We start from the raw sequence: 17,222 nt of genomic DNA on the forward strand, positions 1-17,222 counted from the left end.
CATTAATGAACGCGCATATGGATTTTTGCTCATCTCCTTTCCCCGGGCTAATAATGAACTTAACGTTAAGCAGGACAACTTTTATGCTTCGATTCTAGGCATTAATTTATATACAACGAAGTACAAATGACTTCAATGGACCGGCCATGAAAGACTATAGTTCCACCTCAACCCTCCTCCTGGTCCATCCCGTCACGAGTCCGCTTTCCCTTTCCAAATTTATTGCCTCTGGTCCCCCTCTTTTCATCGTACGCTTTCATTTCCATGATAGCCTGGCGCTGAGCCTCGTTGACCCGCTGGAAAAGAACCATCACTTCGTCTTTGGCGGCGTCATACTCAGCAAGCTGTTTGCCCAGCGCACCCTCAATGCGCTGCCAAACCTCTACATCGTACTGTGAAACAAAACTGACTGCTACTCCACTCTTACCCGCACGCGCAGTACGACCCACGCGGTGAATGTAGGTCTTGCTATCGCTGGGAAGATCATAGTTCAATACGACGTCGACAGAGGGAATATCCAAACCGCCTGATAAAAAGAGTTAGTAAAGAGAGTAAAAAGAGTTGGTAAAAATGTGGTAAGCGATGTATAACGTAAAGATATAGAGTCCAAAAGGTGGGAGAGTGTTGGGGCTTGAACGAGCTTGGCGCTCAACGTCAAGTCTGTGAGCCTCGTAGCGTGCCTTAGGCATTTAGATGGGGTCTCGAGTCTCTTTGCGTTGGCAGCAGCATGCTTGCAGGCTTCGCACCAATACTTCTTCTTCGATATGGCTATTTGAGGACTAGAAGGGTTCCAGCGACCATCTTGATGTGGAGTGGGCGGTGTTGGTGCGTGACAAGCTTTGCATTTGAGCGAAATGTGAGATCGCAGACGGTGCATTTGTATCTTCGCTTTTCCAAGGCTTTGTCTCCATACGCCTTAGTGTTGGCTGCATTCACACCTTCTCCATTGTTGGCAACACATTGGAGACTTGTTAACTGCTTTCGTTCCAAGTAGAGACAATTGATTTCCTGACGAGTGAGGTTCTCGTTGGCACCAGTCAAGCCATTATTGCCGGCCATGCCTTCGTTAATGGAGAAGTGTGTATAAAGGCCGTCGTAGGTGAAGCTATCGCGAGGGCAAGGACAGAGACCGGGCATGCCATAGTCCTTTATGCGACTTTTTATTGACCAGGAGCAGAATGTGAATAAGGTTTCGAGAACAAGAAGCAGCGGAGAGCATATCGCTCCGAAGCAAGAGTCCAGGCTAGTGAGCCTTTATGAGTGATGTCATAACCTTCTTGCAAGGATTTTTCGACATCGTATGGTATGGTATCTGGCTATCGGCTTTCCAGGTGCGAGATCTTCTATCGTAGGTTGACATCCTTGTTCTGACGATATCCTCAGATTTGCCGCCACTGCCGATATAGACCCTTGGACGGTGTCCATATTTCTCTAGCACCAGGAGGTAGACAGCCCAATGCCGGTCAAGATGAAGAGGTAGTGTTTTGAAGTAGGCAATTGTCGGAGCTCTGAAAAACCGAAAGACTTGCAGAAGACGAGCAGCAAATTCGAGTGGAGAGAGCTGTAGGATGTCGTGCATTGCACGCTCGGTTGGAGAGACAGTCTCCAATTGGGGACTCTTGAGAGCATGGTATAAGAGAGACAGTTCTAAGCCATAAAAAGGACAAATATCGAAATATCATCCGTTGAAGACCCCATATTTGGCGGTAATTGAAGATGAAAGATCATGATGAGAAGATCAGGAAATAACAGGACACAGTAAAGCACTCGCCATTTCAAATGTGGAAGGAAGGAAGGGAACGGAAAGGGAAAGGGAAGGAACGGAAAAGAACGAGGGAAAACTTACGGGCAGCAACATCTGTAGCAACGAGAATGTCACGGCTGCGAGAGCGGAATTTGCCCAGAGCTCCTAAACGAGCAGACTGGGATAGCTGCCCATGGAGAGGGATAGCACCAAAGCCGAGAGCACGCAGGAGGAATGCGATGCGCTGGGTTTCATGCACGGTTCGCATGAAGATGATGGCCGACTGGCCGACGAATTCGTTTAGCAGGTAGACGAGATAGACATCTTTATGCTTGTGAGGGCGGAGGAGGAAGTACTGCTGCAGCGTTGAGACAGTCTGATACTTATTGTCTGAGACGGAGACGCGCAGTGGGTTCGACAGCGAAGCACGCTGCAGCGATTCAACCTTGGAGCTGATGGTAGCTGAGAAGAGGAATGTGCGACGCTCACGGGGGAGGACCTTCAGGATCTTGTCGAGGATAGGTCCGAAGTCCATGTCGAGCAGTCTGTCGGCCTCGTCCATCACCAGGTACTTCATGCTGCGGAGGGAGAAGCCCTTTGTGTTTTCGAGGTGGTCGAGGAGTCGACCTGGGGTAGCGACAATGATGTGGGGTTTCTTGCCAAGAGAGATAGATTGCGGTACCATGTCCATTCCTCCAACGATTACGGAGCATCGTACGCCGATGGTTGATCCTAGCAGTTCGAATGATTGGGAGATCTGATATGCCAGTTCGCGAGTTGGGGCCAAGACTAGACTGAAGAAAGGTTGGGGTTTCTCCATAAGGGCTGTATATATCGTCAGCGTGGTCTTGTATAAGGAAATTCGTGGAATCACCTTGCAAGATGGGTAGGGCAAAAGCTGCGGTCTTTCCACTACCTGTCTCTGCGAGACCGATCAGGTCGCGGCCCTGCAAAGCCGCTGGAATAGATTCCGCCTGGATAGGCGTAGGCGCCTTGTATCCCATGGTCTCGCAAGCCTCGCATAGTGAGTCAATAATTCCCAATTCCTTGAAGGATTTGGGAGTGGGCTCGTCAACGGGTGTGCTGTCGGCGTCGGCGCTGGCATCGGCGATCTCTTCATTGGCGACGGGGACATCTTCACCGGCTTCGGAGTTCGAGGAGTTCACGTCTTTTTCTTCAACAGGAGCAGGTGCCTCGCGGGCCACCTTACGCTTCTTCATTGGCGGCATTTTGAAGTTATTTTTGTATTATCGAAAAAGTTGCGCTGGTCGAGATCTTGAAATAATTTAAGTGGGCCCGCAACATTATTGATCCGCTATTAGATTTCTTAAAATAAGGCGGTGTGACTTGGCAGAACTATGCTAAGGGTATTTTTTTCGGAGACAAAAAAAAAAACCTCCAGTAGCCAGACTTACCAGCTCTAGTATTTCCACCATTTTTCTTTGTCCAGCTTGGAATTAGAATCAAATACAATGGCCAAGGCACGTGTTAAGAAGCGCACCCACTTGAAGCCGCAAAATGCTTCATCTGCGGCCAATAAGGCCGGTGCGGCTTCTATGAACAAGACGCCCAAGTCTATGGTCATTCGAGTTGGCGCTTCTCAAGTCGGTAGCAGTGTGACCCAGTTGGTGAAGGATGTTCGTCAGATGATGGAGCCTGATACCGCTGTTAGACTGAAGGTAGGCCATTCCTTACTTCTCTTCCTTTCCTAGTTGCTAATCTATTTTTTAGGAACGTAAATCTAACCGACTGCGCGATTATACCGTGATGGCTGGTCCCCTCGGTGTCACACATCTTATGTTGTTCTCCAAGTCTAAGACCGGTAATACAAATATGCGTCTTGCTGTCACACCTCGGGGCCCAACTATGCACTTTCAAGTTGAGAACTATTCTCTTTGCCGAGATGTTGAGCGGTCATTGAAGCGCCCAAGAAGCGGTGGTCAAGACCACAAAACACCACCGCTGCTGGTGATGAACAACTTCAACACTCCAGATGCTACAGAGAATGATAAAGTGCCGAAACGCCTCGAGACCCTCACTACCACAATCTTCCAATCCCTCTTCCCTCCCATCAACCCCCAAGCTACTCCTCTGTCCTCTATTCGCCGCGTCATGCTGCTTAACCGAGAGCCTTCTGATCCCAAGGATAAGGATGCGTACGTCCTGAGTCTACGACACTACGCTATCGCCACTAAGAAGACGGGTGTGTCAAAACGGATTCGCCGTCTGGACCCGAAGGAGATTCGTAACAGAGATCGAACGGGTGCTGCTGTCCCTAACTTGGGTAGATTGGAGGACGCGGCAGACTATCTCCTTGATCCCTCCGCGGCTGGATATACATCCGCAAGTGAGACGGAGCTGGACACCGACGCCGAGGTGGAGATGGCTGAGACCACAACCCGTAAGGTTCTCAACAAGCGGGAAGCGCAACGCCAGAGAGCCGGAGACAAAAAGATTGAGAAGGCTGCTGCCGCTGCTGCTGGTGTGGAGAAGCGAGCAGTCAAATTGGTCGAATTGGGTCCCCGGTTGAAGCTTCGACTGATGAAGGTCGAAGATGGTGTCTGTGAGGGTGAGGTGATGTGGCATCACTATGTCACCAAATCTCAGGCGGAAATCAGATCAATGGATAAGCGCTGGGAAGCCCGGAGAAAACAAAAGGAGCAGAGGAAGAAGGAACAGAAGGCCAACGTTGAGCGAAAGAAGAAGGACAAGGCTAAGGCTAAGGCCAATGGCGAAGAGGTGGATGAGGATGAGGATATGGATGACGGTGAATGGCTCAGTGATGAATTTGACGATGGCGAGGAGCCAGCAGGGGATTCGGATGATTCTATGGAGTAAAAAAGTGTGAAAGATCCCATTTTATACCCACGAGTTTCTTGGTGGTTTCAACTGTACATGGAACATGGAGTTTGTGATTGAAAGATAATCTGGATCGGGAAAGAATGGCATGAATGCGTTATATCTTCATTTTAGATCCCTATTAGTTTTCTGTTGTTAAATTATTTCTTCAGCTTTTCTTCAACAATGCGGGCTACCATCTTCTCGAGGACAGCAAAGTCTCCCCCGGCGGTACCAGCAAAGTAGCCTTGAACGCTCTTCTCGACATACTTGCCAACAATGTCAATCTCGACATTAACAAACTCCCCGGGCTTTTTGCCAGCCGTAACAACCTTCTCCTGAGTATAAGCAATGAGCATAACCTCCCAGTATCCGTCTTCGCCATCAACGACCTTTGTAACAGTCAAGCTAGCTCCATCCAGTGTCACATATCCCTTCTCGACAATATAGCGCAGCACATCCTTTTCACGCGGTTGCAACCTGAACACCAACGAGTTGCCATCGGGTGTGACGGACAGAATCTCTGCAACGGTATCGACATGGCCCTGAACGAAGTGCCCACCCATCCGAGTATCGCTTGAGACTGCACGCTCGAGATTCACAGTCGACCCATTCTTCAGCGATCCCAGGTTCGTACGTCGCAGCGACTCTGGCGCGACACCGACCTTGAACCAGGTCTTGTCGAATGCGGTCACCGTGAGGCAGGTTCCTTGTATGTGTGAGAGTGCGTTCGCTCATATTTTAAGTGGGAGTAAATACCATTGACACTTATACTATCGCCCAAATGCGCATCTGTGAGGATCTCAGCGCAGTCCGAGATGGTGAGGGATGTACCCCCGCCCCCGCTCGACGAGATATCGAGGGGCTCCAAGGCCGTGACAGCTAGGAAAAGATTAATGATGATTATTAATGGAAATTTGGAGATACCCACTCCCGATTGTCTCGACAAGTCCAGTAAACATTTTTGCGATGACTGATCTGATCTGCCAAATGTTAAGGTTAAGTCTGTCACCTCGGCTGCGGGTTCCGCTTTATCAGCATCGGCGTTTTGGCGGAGTTACGATCTACACCTCGTTCGGGTTAGATGCTCTGCCATTGATACCGATACAGCTGACTCTGAGCTGGGCATTGAGTATCTATTATCTCGGTCTGTCAGATCATAATGGTCTTCACCCTAAGAGCCCATGCAGTTGCTCGCCGCACCAGCTCTGTCTGGGCCAATGCCTTGCGCATTCCACGAAATTATTCCACAGCTTCGAGTTCAGATGGTACGCTTCCTTTGATCGGTGTTCGTGTACTTGACATGACGCGAGTTCTTGCGGGCGTAAGTCTATTCAATTGTTTATACCTTGGGTTATCTGCTGACATAGTTTGGCTCCATAATAGCCCTACTGCACTCAAATCCTGGGTGATCTTGGGTATGTGGAGCACCGAATCCTGCAATATTCATGGCGACTGATAAATAATGTACAGAGCAGATGTGATCAAAGTCGAACATCCCGTACGAGGAGATGATACACGAGCCTGGGGACCGCCATATGCGCAATATGAAGATCCCTCAAGGACGGGACCTGGAGAGAGTGCTTACTACCTTGCCGTATGCGTCTCTCCCACACCCACATTTCTTACCTACGTATACTCACCACGATCCACAGGTAAACCGCAACAAAAAGTCACTCGGGCTCTCATTTCAACACAAATCCGGCGTCGAGATTCTACATAAACTTGTCAAGGAGACCGATGTTTTGGTCGAAAATTACCTTCCAGGAGCTCTAAAGAAATATGGAATGGACTATGAGACGTTGCGAGAAATTAATCCCAAGCTCATATATGCTAGTATCACCGGCTACGGCCAAACAGGACCGTACAGTAATCGAGCTGGCTATGATGTGATGGTAGAAGCTGAGATGGGATTGATGCATATTACCGGGTCGCGAGATGGTACACCAGTGAAAGTTGGCGTGGCAGTCACGGACTTGACAACTGGTCTGTATACTTCTAATGCAATTATGGCAGCTTTACTTGCGCGAATCCGCACCGGCAGGGGTCAGCATATTGATGCCTGCTTGAGTGATTGCCAAGTTGCTACACTGAGTAATTTGGCCAGTTCGGCACTTATTAGTGGCCAGAAGGACTCTGGGCGTTGGGGTACCGCACATCGTAGGTGATCAAGCCCGAACCAGATCAACCATCTACTTACTCTTGTTTCTAGCGTCTATCGTGCCATACCGAAGCTATAAGACTTTTGATGGAGACATTCTTTTTGGAGGTGGAAATGATCGGTTATTTGGTGTTCTTTGTGATCGACTTGGGTTCTCTGAGTGGAAAACCGATGTTCGCTTTATTACAAACAGTGATCGTGTTAAACACCGGGCTGTTATCGATGAGCTTATTGAAAATGTCACCCAACAGAAAACTACACAGGAATGGCTAGAGATCTTCGAGGGAAGCGGTATGCCCTATGCGGCTGTAAATGATATTCAAGACACGCTGACCCATGAACATGGTATGTTGACACATTGATTTCTCCTGCAGGTAAAGATATCTAACTCTTTGCTGCTAGTTCTTGCACGGAGCATGGTCACGGAAGTTGAACATTCTGCTTGTGGACCTATCAAGCTGGTCAACACACCCATTAAATATTCGGAGGCAACGCCTGGTGTACGCTCTCCTCCTCCCACACTTGGACAACATACCGACGAGATATTGGGCAGTCTTTTGAAATATGAAGAGGCTGATATTGCTCGGCTTAAAGAAGAGGGTGTCGTGTCATGAGTTCTCGACCATACCTATATGATGATAACCTGAATAGAGGTTTTTCCTCAAATGACTGAACCTTGGAAGCTGAGTAGAAGCGACAGAGTCCTGTAACTCAGAGCTTTCATCTTCAGTACGGAGGCAGTTATATGTAGATACCCTGAACAGAGAGGCCATGATTTACAGATTTGAGCCAGAAAATATGTTACGTAGACTGGTTGATGGAAGAAGGCGAAGTCAATTTAGGCTGGTCATGTCCTCCCGAGGTCCTGTCACCTTGAGACAGATCCTTGAGGCGAGAACAGAATATCCACCACCACTGTGTCGAGAATCGCATCACCCACCGTTAGGGTCTTTCGTATAACATGTGCATGTGCTTCTAGGAAAAGTAGGTGAGTTCTTCCTGCAGCAAAGAATCATCAATGAATTCATAACCAATAATATTGGCCATATCAGGTTGAATAGATCGATTACTCGGTGTCAAACTGGTTGGTCAGATCTCGACATCAAAAGTGCGTGCCGTCGAAAGTATACAAGGAATACTCCATCAACTTGCGAAGGCTGCTTTGATCTGTCACGATTTAAAGGTTCCTTATACTAAAGAAGATGTCAGTAATTAAGAGGTAATGGAAGATGAGAGAGTGGTTTATGTATAAGGAAGAATTATACAGAAAGAGAACCATTTGGGATAGGCATGCGCTTTATGAACTCCACAGCTATACCTGCGCTCATCTCCAGAATGAATTAATTGTCAAATGAAGTAGCCGTGTGCTTTAAGGTTGTCGGAAGATTTCTTTGGTGTGGCGGGTTTCAAGCCCCCGTTATATGTTGGGAGCATCACAATTGCTTTCGAGCTGAAGTCCAAGCATCTTTCCGGCATAGATGGGGGTATGATATCGTTCTCACAAGCGAAAGTCCCAGTATTAGCTGCTTTGAAGGGGAAATATAAACTATATAAAGTGTCACAATTAGTATTCATATATACTTATCAGGTGTAATACACTAAGACCAGATCATTTATACTCATCTATGATCTACTATATGGAACTGATTTTATCAGCCACTGCTCTATGAATCGCGAAAGGGCAAGACTCCATCCTCCAGCTGGGCTAGGTCCATATCAATTATCAAAATCGATAGCTGCTGGCCATATATAATTCGCCCAGCTCCAACTGATGGGTTCAATGAGGGTATTGTGATGAAAGCTTATGCCTCGCAATGCGCATTCAAAAGTTAAAAAGTAGTCTGACATTGATTGTATTAACTTAATAAGAGTGAACATAGTACTTGGTAGCCCCTCTAACTCTTAAAATGGCCTTTCAGAGTTCAAATTACTTGGTTATTCACTCGATGTCTGAAGGTACATCGGAACGACCTCTAGAGTTGACTTACCGTAATCAAATCACTTTAAATGTTATCAGCTCTGATCTCCAAACTTTCGACTTATTTCAACACCAACATGTCCTGGGAACATGCATTGAAACTTCCAAGCTTGGAAGGTATCAGACGAATCATGTTTAGCGCGAAGAATCATCCCGCAATCACACTCTCCACATCAACCCATCACAGCAACCACAGAGCAAGATCAGAGAAGATATCATGCCTCAACAAGTAATAACCTCAAAGAGTACCCTCAAACAACCGCTCAATTCAAAATCATGGTCCTACCATCTCACAATAGACACTCTCCTCGCCGTGCTAAACCGCACAATCCTAAACCCCTTCATAGCCTGGGTAGTGGTCTTATGTCTCCGCGCACAAGTAACTCCAACGACAGACGTGGCCTTTATTCTAGCAGTGGCTTTTGCTTCACTTCTGACTCTAGTATTTGTCGCGCGCGTCATTAACCATCGCGTGGCGTACGGCATTCCGCGTACTGTTGACTCGGCGCGTGAGGTTGTGCTTATTACTGGTGGAGCGAGTGGGCTGGGACTGCTTATTGCGCAAATCTATGGCATGAAGGGGGGTAGTGTAGCTGTTTTGGATATTCGGGCTATGGACGAAGGGGAGCAGGATGAGGTTTTTGGGGAGGGGGTTTTGTATTATCAGTGTGATGTTGGGGATCGGAAGGCGTTGGAGGAGGTTCAAGGAAAGATTGAGGCCGAGGTATGTCTATTCTAATATTATTTTATGTTTATTGGATATTGAAATAGGGGGAATTTTGTTCATTCGCTAATGCTATGCTTTTAATTTTCCTACAGCTTGGAACGCCGACTATTATCATTAATTGTGCTGCTTCTCGGATCAATGGCCAACCACTGCTAGACTTGCCCGTGCATGCCTTTGAAAAGACAATTCGCACCAATCTCCTCGCTGCATTCCATCTTTATCAGGTCTTTTTGCCCGGGATTGTAGCGGCTGAGAACGGAGGTACCATAGTCACTGTCAGTTCAGTGATCGGCCAATTGGCCCCAAATGGACTGTCAGACTATGCTGCAAGTAAAGCAGGTCTCAGCGCATTGCACAGGACACTTGAAGCCGAGTTTCGCAGTGATGGCAATATCAAGACGCTGTTGGTGGAAATTGGTCAGATGTCGACGCCGCTGTTCGACTGGGTTCGCACGCCGAGCCATTTCTTTGCACCTGTCCTTGAACCAGTCGTTGTGGCTCGTGAAATTGTGGCAGCGGTGAATAGTGGTCGGGGAGGGGTGCTGAGGCTGCCGGTGTTTTCGATGTTTGTCAATTGGTATGCTGTGTTCCCAGCTGCGCTGCAGGTCATAGCTCGGTCTTTGAGTGGAATCGATAATGCCATTTCTTCTGGTAGCCGAAATCGAGAATCACAAAGCTCGAAAGAACGGACTGACTGAAGGACGGTTGGCAGTCTAGAAACTTGGAAGCTCAGACCCAGTGCAACCACATGAATGAATACATGTACAATGTCTCTTTTGGGCCTTTCAACCTTTTGGTCCGAAGCCCTCGTTTATTGCTCACGAGCCAAGATCATCTTCTCACGCTCGTTCTGTCTCGCCTTCAGATCCTTCTTGCTAGTGTGCTTGCGCACATTCTCCTCACGCCTCTTGATGGCGTTCAGCTCCTCGTGCTTAATCTCACCAGCCTTCTTGATAGGCTTGGGCAGGTGACGCTGGCGCTTGATGCGGCGAATTTCTGGCATGTGTGCGTACCGTTTTATCAAGGCCTGATCGTACTCTAGCTTGGTTCGCTGGCGAGCACTTGTAACACCACTTCGCTCAGAGGCATGCGAACGCCACAGTCGAACGTTGCCATCGTCCGATCCAGATAGAACATACTTGTTGTCAGGAGTGAACTTGATGGAGAACACACTATTTAGAACATTAGTATTTGATCCATTTGATATTACTAGGAGAAAAACATACCGTTGCATCCGCTTGGTGTGGTAAATATCGCGAGAGTGACCGCGATCTCTGTTCCAGAGACGAACCGTACGGTCGTAGGATGCGGTAACCAACTCCTCACCCGTCGGGCTGAATTCAATATCCATCACAGCAGCGACGTGATCCTTGAGTACGTTCAAAGCACGGTCTGTCTTTCTCATGTCGAAGATATACGCATTGTGGTCCTCGTTGGCCACTGCAAAGTTGAACGCTTCCATTGGGTTCCAAGCGATGGCGTTAGATGCCAGCTTCAAAATCAATTTCTGCACGGGAGAGGAAGTTCGGAGATCGTACATGATGATTGAACGATCAATGGCAGTGGAGGCGAGAATCGAAGTTTCACTCTGGTTGAAGGCAACTGAGGTGATGGTGTCGACACTGGTCGGCCAGTGCAGAGTTTGCGAAGGCGTGGAAGAAGGACGCGAGAGGTCATAGATAGAGATCACCGATGAAGATGCAGCAAAGGATGGGTGGTTGCGATGGTGTGAGACACTAGTAAAGGCACCGGATCCTAGGTAACTGGCCATCGGAGGAGACTCGGGTGTTGAGCCATATGGGTCCCAGAGTTTGATGGTTTTGTCACTGGCGCATGACAGCAGTTTCCGATCAGGAGTCCAGCACACTCCCTTGACCATGTTCTCGTGACCTTGTGTATGCCAAATCTCCTCGCGTGTTGTCAAATCCCACACCTTCACAACACCATCGCCACTGCCACTTGCGAAGCGTTCAAGAGAGCCGGGATCTTTTGCCATAGTGTACACACCATCAACATGGCCGTCACCCATCTGTCCCAGAAATGGAGCAGCAAACATGCGCTCCATCTTGACAGCATTCAGGGCTCGAGTGTATTCTCTCGCTCGCTCGAAAGGATGCTGGGCCGGGTCCAAATTGCGCGCCTGGCGGACTGTAGAGGACCCAGGGGCCTGCTGTGACGCCGTAGGGCGGGCAAGGGCTTTAATTTTCTGTCAATAATTAGTAATTAATTTCAAAACAAGAAGAAATTAGTAGATTTTACCATCGTGAAGTGCTTTGACGAATGTAAAGAAAATAATTTGGTGGACCGAACTTTTTTTTCATTTGACGGGATGATTTGCTAAGCGGGCGGTGTGAGCTGCCAGCCAGCTTAAGCTCCCCAAGTTGATGCTCACCTTCTCAACCCGCTTATCAACAATCCATCACCTCCTCACGTTTAATCACGTTTAATCACTGCTAGGATTATCATATATTTTACGGTTTATCGTTTTCAGCTCCTTCTAGTCATCCATCATGGCAGTTTCTTCCCAGGTCTCGCCGCGGATACAGGAAGTCCGGGACCTGGCGAAGCAGGATCCCTCGAAAGCCGCCGACAGTTATCAGAAGATCCTCTCTGAAGGTCCAGGAAAGACAGAGGCTTCATCGCGTGATTATGAATACGCATTGGTTGGGTTGGGCCAGCTGCACCGGGATGCGAAGAAGCCACAGGAAATTGCAGACCTCATCAAGACCAGTCGAGACACCTTCTCGTCATTTGCCAAAGCAAAGACCGCCAAGTTGGGTAAGCGGCATACCAATGCAATACTAGTTATAGTTGCTAATATACGTTCCTAGTTCGACAACTCTTGGACTTGATCAGTGAAATTCCCAATACCCTCGACCTCCAAACTAGCGTCATCCAATCATGCATAGAGTGGGCCATCGCCGAGCGGCGGTCTTTCCTGCGACAAAGCCTTCAAGCACGCTTGGTCGCCATACACATGCAGAAGCAAGCCTACTACGAAGCTCTCACCCTCATCAACTCTCTTCTTAAAGAACTGAAGCGTCTGGATGACAAGCTGATGCTGGTGGAGGTGCAGCTGCTTGAGTCTCGTGTTTACCATGCCCTGGGAAACCAGCCCAAGGCACGTGCTGCTCTCACTGCTGCACGTACATCTGCTGCATCAGTCTACACCCCTCCCAATCTGCAGGCCAGTCTCGATATGCAGAGCGGCATGCTGCACGCCGAAGACAAGGATTTCAACACCGCCTACTCGTATTTTATCGAGGCATTGGAAGGATATAACTCCCTTGACGAGGGGGAATTGGCCACTGCCACTCTCCAGTATATGCTCCTGTGCAAGATCATGCTGAATTTGGTCGATGATGTCACGCAACTGCTAGGCTCGAAGCAGGCACAGAAGTATGCCAGTTCACGCCTGGAGGCTATGAAGGCCGTAGCGCGGGCTCATGCCAACCGATCACTGGAGGAATATGAGAAGGCACTTTCCGACTACCGATATGAACTCGGCAGTGACACCTTCATCCGGAATCACCTACGCCGACTTTACGACGCCATGTTGGAACAGAACTTAATCAAGGTTATTGAGCCATTCAGTCGGGTGGAGCTGGAGCACATTGCCAAGATGGTGGGTCTGGATACACAACAGGTTGAGCGGAAATTGTCGCAGATGATTCTCGACAAGGTCATCATCGGTGTTTTGGACCAGGGCTCTGGCTGTCTGATTGTGTACGACGAGACTGAACGTGACCAGGCCTACGATGCTGCTCTGGAGACAATTGAGAAGCTGGGTAATGTTGTGGAGGGGCTGTATACTAACCAGGCCTCTCTTTTAGAGTAGATATCTACTAGAGTAGGAATGGACTCATGGAAGTTATGTTAGTGAATGGGAAATAATCGAGGATATGCATAATTAATGCATGATCACGCAAAGTATATTTCTTCAAATTCCATTTCTGATATCGCAGCCGTGAATATCTTTCTTGAAGAGTAATAAAACGCACCTTGTGGTATTTTTGCTTCCAGTCGCGATTTCCTAAACGGGTCTAGCGTGACGGCAAAAGAATCGCGACCTCTCTGCCCCGTCCATTCTCATCCTCCACCCAAACTATCTAAGGAGCGTCCTGTTATCCGGATCGCCAATGAACGTTCCCATGCAAGGCCAGTACGCCCGGGGTTATGCCCCAGTCCAGCGGTCCCCAGCTGCGCCACGTCGCCCGCAAGGGGGTAAGCACTCCATTCCGTCCTCACCATTGAACCTCCATCTAACTCCACACCAAAGGTCCGATGCCCGTCGCAATGCCCCAACATGCCGTAAATGCTCAGTATATGCCCGCGCAACGCGCAATGCCCCATCCTAACGATGCAGCCCTTCGCCGGAGTCGCAAACCCACAGATAAGAACATCCCCGCTGGCGTCGAAGAAGCTGTCATTGGCGAAGTCGTTCAGCAGTACAACCACCTCCACGACTTGGAGAAGCGATTGGATGCTGCCATTGTTCGAAAGAGGCTGGATATCCAAGATTCCATCAGTAAAACCGTGAAAAAGTACCGCACTCTACGCGTTTGGATTACCAACACTGTTGAGAACCAGCCGTGGCAGGGTGGTAGTAACACTGGCGCTGGTAGATATAATGTGCGCATCGAGGCGCGATTGCTAGAAGATGAGAATGATCCTACCTCACCGCAAAGTGAAGATGATGATGCGATGGACGAGGGCCAGGGCGAGGGCGAGGGCGAAGATTCAAAGTCGTCAGAGTCGAAGAAGCCGACTCCGCGATTCTCGCACTTTTTCAAGACTATCACTATCGATTTCGATAAGCCTGTCAACGCTGTTCCTGAAGAGGTGAAGACCATTAACTGGGTTAAGCCCCAGCTACCACCTAACGCCACGGCGGTACCGCCCACTGCCGACTTTGATAGCCTCCAGTTCTCGCGGGCCTCCCAGGAGAACCTGAATGTGACCATTAGCTTGGTGCGAGATGAAACTCCTGAGCGGTATAAGCTGAGCAAGGAGTTGGCCGAGGTCTTGGACGTTGAGGAGGAGACCCGGAGCGGGATTGTGCTCGGTATTTGGGACTATATTCGCGCCATGGAGCTGCAAGAAGACGAAGAAAAGCGCCAAGTGCGCTGTGACCACCGTTTGCGCTCGGTATGTGATCACACTCTTTTCATTTAACCCTTCAACTCACTAACATTTCCTAGATCTTCGGCCGCGAGCAACTGTACTTCCCTCAAATCCCTGAGAGTATTGGAGAACACACCAGCCCCATGGACCCGATTAAACTCCCCTACACTATCCGCGTGGACGATGAATTCCACAAGGATCCAACGCCTACCATTTATGACATCCAAATCGCAGTCGAAGACCCCCTGCGCGCTAAGATGATGGCTCTCACCCAGAATCCGCAGTACACAACTGGCATGCGCCAGATTTCCGCGCTAGATGATCAGGTTGCGCTCATCATTCAATCCCTCTCTCACTCTATTGCTCGCCACACCTTCTACACAGACTTGAGCAAGGACCCGGCTAAATTCCTCAAGCGCTGGGTCAACTCACAACGTCGTGACCTCGAGACTATCATCGGTGATGTTACTAATACTGGCGGTAGTAACACTGGCCCTGAGCTTCGTCGTGGAGGTGATGATAGTGTATGGAATACACCTGTGGCTGTAGAGGCTGTTCGATACATGCTTGGCAAGCCGGATCCTCACCTTGGCCGGTAAGCAGATCAGAAATAGAGTGTTTTGACGTCCGTCTTTTTTCCCCCTTTTTGATTTCTCATTGCCCGGGGCGCTTATGTGGTGTTATTAAACATGGTAGCTGGCTGGGTATGGCAAGGCTAATCTATTATCAAAATTTGCTCATTATTGAACGTTCATTTCATTTGCTAGTCCGTAAACATCTTCATTCGAAGCGAAAATTAGACCCTTCAATTTCAAGAAACATTGAATCAAAATTCGGAACCTCAATATAAGCATCGTCCTGTAGGACTTCAAAGCAACTATACACACCATATATGACAACATAAAGTTCATAGAACACCAAAACAGGTCAACTCATTCTGACAGACATAGTTCAACTTAGTCGCAGTCACAGTCTGGTAGAGGAAAAGACAGACATGCAAACCAAAAGAGACCTCGCAGGTAAAAGACGGATAGAAGCCAAGGCAGATCCGACATATCCAAATAATCTAAGCAAGTCTCTATCGAGGCAGTTAAAATAAGGGGAAGGAAAGGCTCTACCTACGACCCTGGTAAGGGCACCTTCGAAACCAAATCAACCTTTCGCCTCCGAGCCTCCTCGACCAGTTCAGCACCTGAAGCCTCAGCCGCCGCAGGCAATGAACCCTCCTCCTTCTCTAACTTCGCCGCAGCTTGGATAGTAATATCCTCAACGAACTTCTGAGCCTCCTTCTTCTTAGCCTCGGTCTCGGCAGGGGGAACCCGGAAGCGCTTGAGCACGGTCTCAACCATCTTCGAGAACCAGTAGTAGTTCAAGAAGTTAAGCACTACGTTCGACGCAACGTACGTTAGAACAAGCCAAGTCGGTACGCCTGTCGCAGTGAAGTCTTTGAACTGGGTTATTTGGGCATTTGCACGGGCACAGGTCTCGTCAATGCACATGGCTCCGTCCCGAACTTGGAACACAACCGCGTTCACGCTGGCTGGGGTCTCGAGGCCTGAGGAGGCCGCTGTCCAGGTTTGCTGGAGCGCGTACCACATGTCTGAGTAGACTCGTACAGACTGCCAGCTCCCCCAGAGGAGGCGACAGCAGAAGAAGGTGGAGAGGAGGGCCATGCCGTTGTACCACTGAGCTTTGGAGCCGGTCATGCTGATTTTGTCAAGGAACCAGTGGATGTTGAGGAATGGGCTTGAGAGCTCGTAAAGGATGAATGTCGGGGCGTAGTAGTTCAGGAAAGGTCTCTGGGATGGAAGTTAGAAATGGCGACACAAGGTAGCATAAGTAAAATCGGAGCAACTTACAAATCCGAGACTGAAAACCCAAAGCGCACTAATGGCGTGGAAGAGCATTCCAATGCCGAAGAGGTTGAAGTACCGCACGCTCACAATCAGATCGTAGACGAAGTACCCTAGGGCTAGGGCTTGTATAAGGCCACAGGCACCCGTATACCCGAACACGCGCTCACCGGCTGTCATAGAGCTACGCTCATTATCAGTGAACATAACCCACAGCGCGGCGCCGCTGATAATGACGCTCTGGATGAGTGACACGGCATGAATGTCCCAGTTCAACTTAGTGCGAGGGTTCAAGTTCGGGTAGGAGCGGGGGAAGAGAACCGGCGAGAGCAAGGGTGAGACGATGTAGTGGACGGATAGGTAGAAGACGAAGGCGAGGATCGCTTCGTGGATGTGCTGTGTGAGCGTTGGACTATTTAGGCGCAGTGTATACGGCTCGGCAAGAGACTGTAGCCATGCCGGTGCGTCGCCGAGAGGGTCCAGCATGGTTGGATCCTCTCTATGACCAGACTAATCCCGTGGTGAGGAGATGAAGGATTTAGTGTCGGCGAGGACTGGGTGGTGGGGTACCCTTGAATTAGGGAGTGATGTCCTTTTTGTACCGTGGACCGAATATGTATGCACAAAGTCACGAGACCGGGAATGTTCCATTAGTACTAGCTTGATATAACACCTTTTTGCCCTGATGAGGAATCATAGCTTCTAATATTAACCTTTTGGCTGAGATCATTTCTTAATCCATTCTAGACTCTAGTAATCCTTCTACAGAACATTCCAATGTTGTGAATAGCTCTCGT

General features: G+C 48.9%; 9 protein-coding genes across 9 annotated transcripts; 5 read left to right on the top strand and 4 right to left on the bottom strand.

The window, feature by feature from the left end:
* Nucleotides 1-167: 167 nt before the first annotated feature.
* rrp3 (RNA-dependent ATPase RRP3) lies at nt 168-2,973 on the bottom strand (the record flags this gene model as incomplete). The annotated part of the gene is made up of 3 exons (XM_057204348.1): nt 168-526; nt 1,847-2,569; nt 2,619-2,973. 3 exons carry the CDS (start codon nt 2,971-2,973, stop codon nt 168-170), a joined length of 1,437 nt encoding a protein of 478 aa, XP_057068421.1.
* A 243-nt stretch (nt 2,974-3,216) lies between these two features.
* On the top strand, nt 3,217-4,582 carry N7495_001679 (Brix domain-containing protein; the record flags this gene model as incomplete). The annotated part of the gene is made up of 2 exons (XM_057204349.1): nt 3,217-3,423; nt 3,476-4,582. The coding sequence occupies 2 exons, from the start codon at nt 3,217-3,219 to the stop codon at nt 4,580-4,582; spliced, it is 1,314 nt and encodes a 437-aa protein (XP_057068422.1).
* A 161-nt stretch (nt 4,583-4,743) lies between these two features.
* On the bottom strand, nt 4,744-5,544 carry N7495_001680 (riboflavin synthase; the record flags this gene model as incomplete). Its single annotated transcript, XM_057204350.1, has 3 exons — nt 4,744-5,291; nt 5,342-5,464; nt 5,514-5,544. 3 exons carry the CDS (start codon nt 5,542-5,544, stop codon nt 4,744-4,746), a joined length of 702 nt encoding a protein of 233 aa, XP_057068423.1.
* A 200-nt stretch (nt 5,545-5,744) lies between these two features.
* N7495_001681 (CaiB/BaiF CoA transferase family protein) lies at nt 5,745-7,357 on the top strand (the record flags this gene model as incomplete). The annotated part of the gene is made up of 6 exons (XM_057204351.1): nt 5,745-5,906; nt 5,969-6,000; nt 6,056-6,179; nt 6,238-6,742; nt 6,795-7,088; nt 7,146-7,357. The coding sequence occupies 6 exons, from the start codon at nt 5,745-5,747 to the stop codon at nt 7,355-7,357; spliced, it is 1,329 nt and encodes a 442-aa protein (XP_057068424.1).
* Nucleotides 7,358-8,938: 1,581 nt separating this feature from the next.
* Nucleotides 8,939-10,146, top strand: N7495_001682 (uncharacterized protein; the record flags this gene model as incomplete). Its single annotated transcript, XM_057204352.1, has 2 exons — nt 8,939-9,445; nt 9,541-10,146. The coding sequence occupies 2 exons, from the start codon at nt 8,939-8,941 to the stop codon at nt 10,144-10,146; spliced, it is 1,113 nt and encodes a 370-aa protein (XP_057068425.1).
* Nucleotides 10,147-10,259: 113 nt separating this feature from the next.
* Nucleotides 10,260-11,710, bottom strand: N7495_001683 (rRNA-processing protein SOF1; the record flags this gene model as incomplete). Its single annotated transcript, XM_057204353.1, has 3 exons — nt 10,260-10,620; nt 10,675-11,654; nt 11,708-11,710. 3 exons carry the CDS (start codon nt 11,708-11,710, stop codon nt 10,260-10,262), a joined length of 1,344 nt encoding a protein of 447 aa, XP_057068426.1.
* A 248-nt stretch (nt 11,711-11,958) lies between these two features.
* N7495_001684 (proteasome regulatory particle lid subunit RPN6) lies at nt 11,959-13,286 on the top strand (the record flags this gene model as incomplete). The annotated part of the gene is made up of 2 exons (XM_057204354.1): nt 11,959-12,226; nt 12,280-13,286. The coding sequence occupies 2 exons, from the start codon at nt 11,959-11,961 to the stop codon at nt 13,284-13,286; spliced, it is 1,275 nt and encodes a 424-aa protein (XP_057068427.1).
* Nucleotides 13,287-13,587: 301 nt separating this feature from the next.
* On the top strand, nt 13,588-15,171 carry N7495_001685 (SWIB/MDM2 domain-containing protein; the record flags this gene model as incomplete). The annotated part of the gene is made up of 3 exons (XM_057204355.1): nt 13,588-13,672; nt 13,728-14,596; nt 14,650-15,171. 3 exons carry the CDS (start codon nt 13,588-13,590, stop codon nt 15,169-15,171), a joined length of 1,476 nt encoding a protein of 491 aa, XP_057068428.1.
* Nucleotides 15,172-15,690: 519 nt separating this feature from the next.
* N7495_001686 (TLC domain-containing protein) lies at nt 15,691-16,911 on the bottom strand (the record flags this gene model as incomplete). Its single annotated transcript, XM_057204356.1, has 2 exons — nt 15,691-16,371; nt 16,432-16,911. 2 exons carry the CDS (start codon nt 16,909-16,911, stop codon nt 15,691-15,693), a joined length of 1,161 nt encoding a protein of 386 aa, XP_057068429.1.
* Nucleotides 16,912-17,222: the final 311 nt, after the last annotated feature.

This window comes from Penicillium taxi (genome assembly GCF_028828555.1).
Source record: "Penicillium taxi strain IBT 34144 chromosome Unknown utg000001l_segment0_segment0, whole genome shotgun sequence".
Classification (NCBI taxonomy): Eukaryota; Fungi; Ascomycota; class Eurotiomycetes; order Eurotiales; family Aspergillaceae; genus Penicillium; species Penicillium taxi.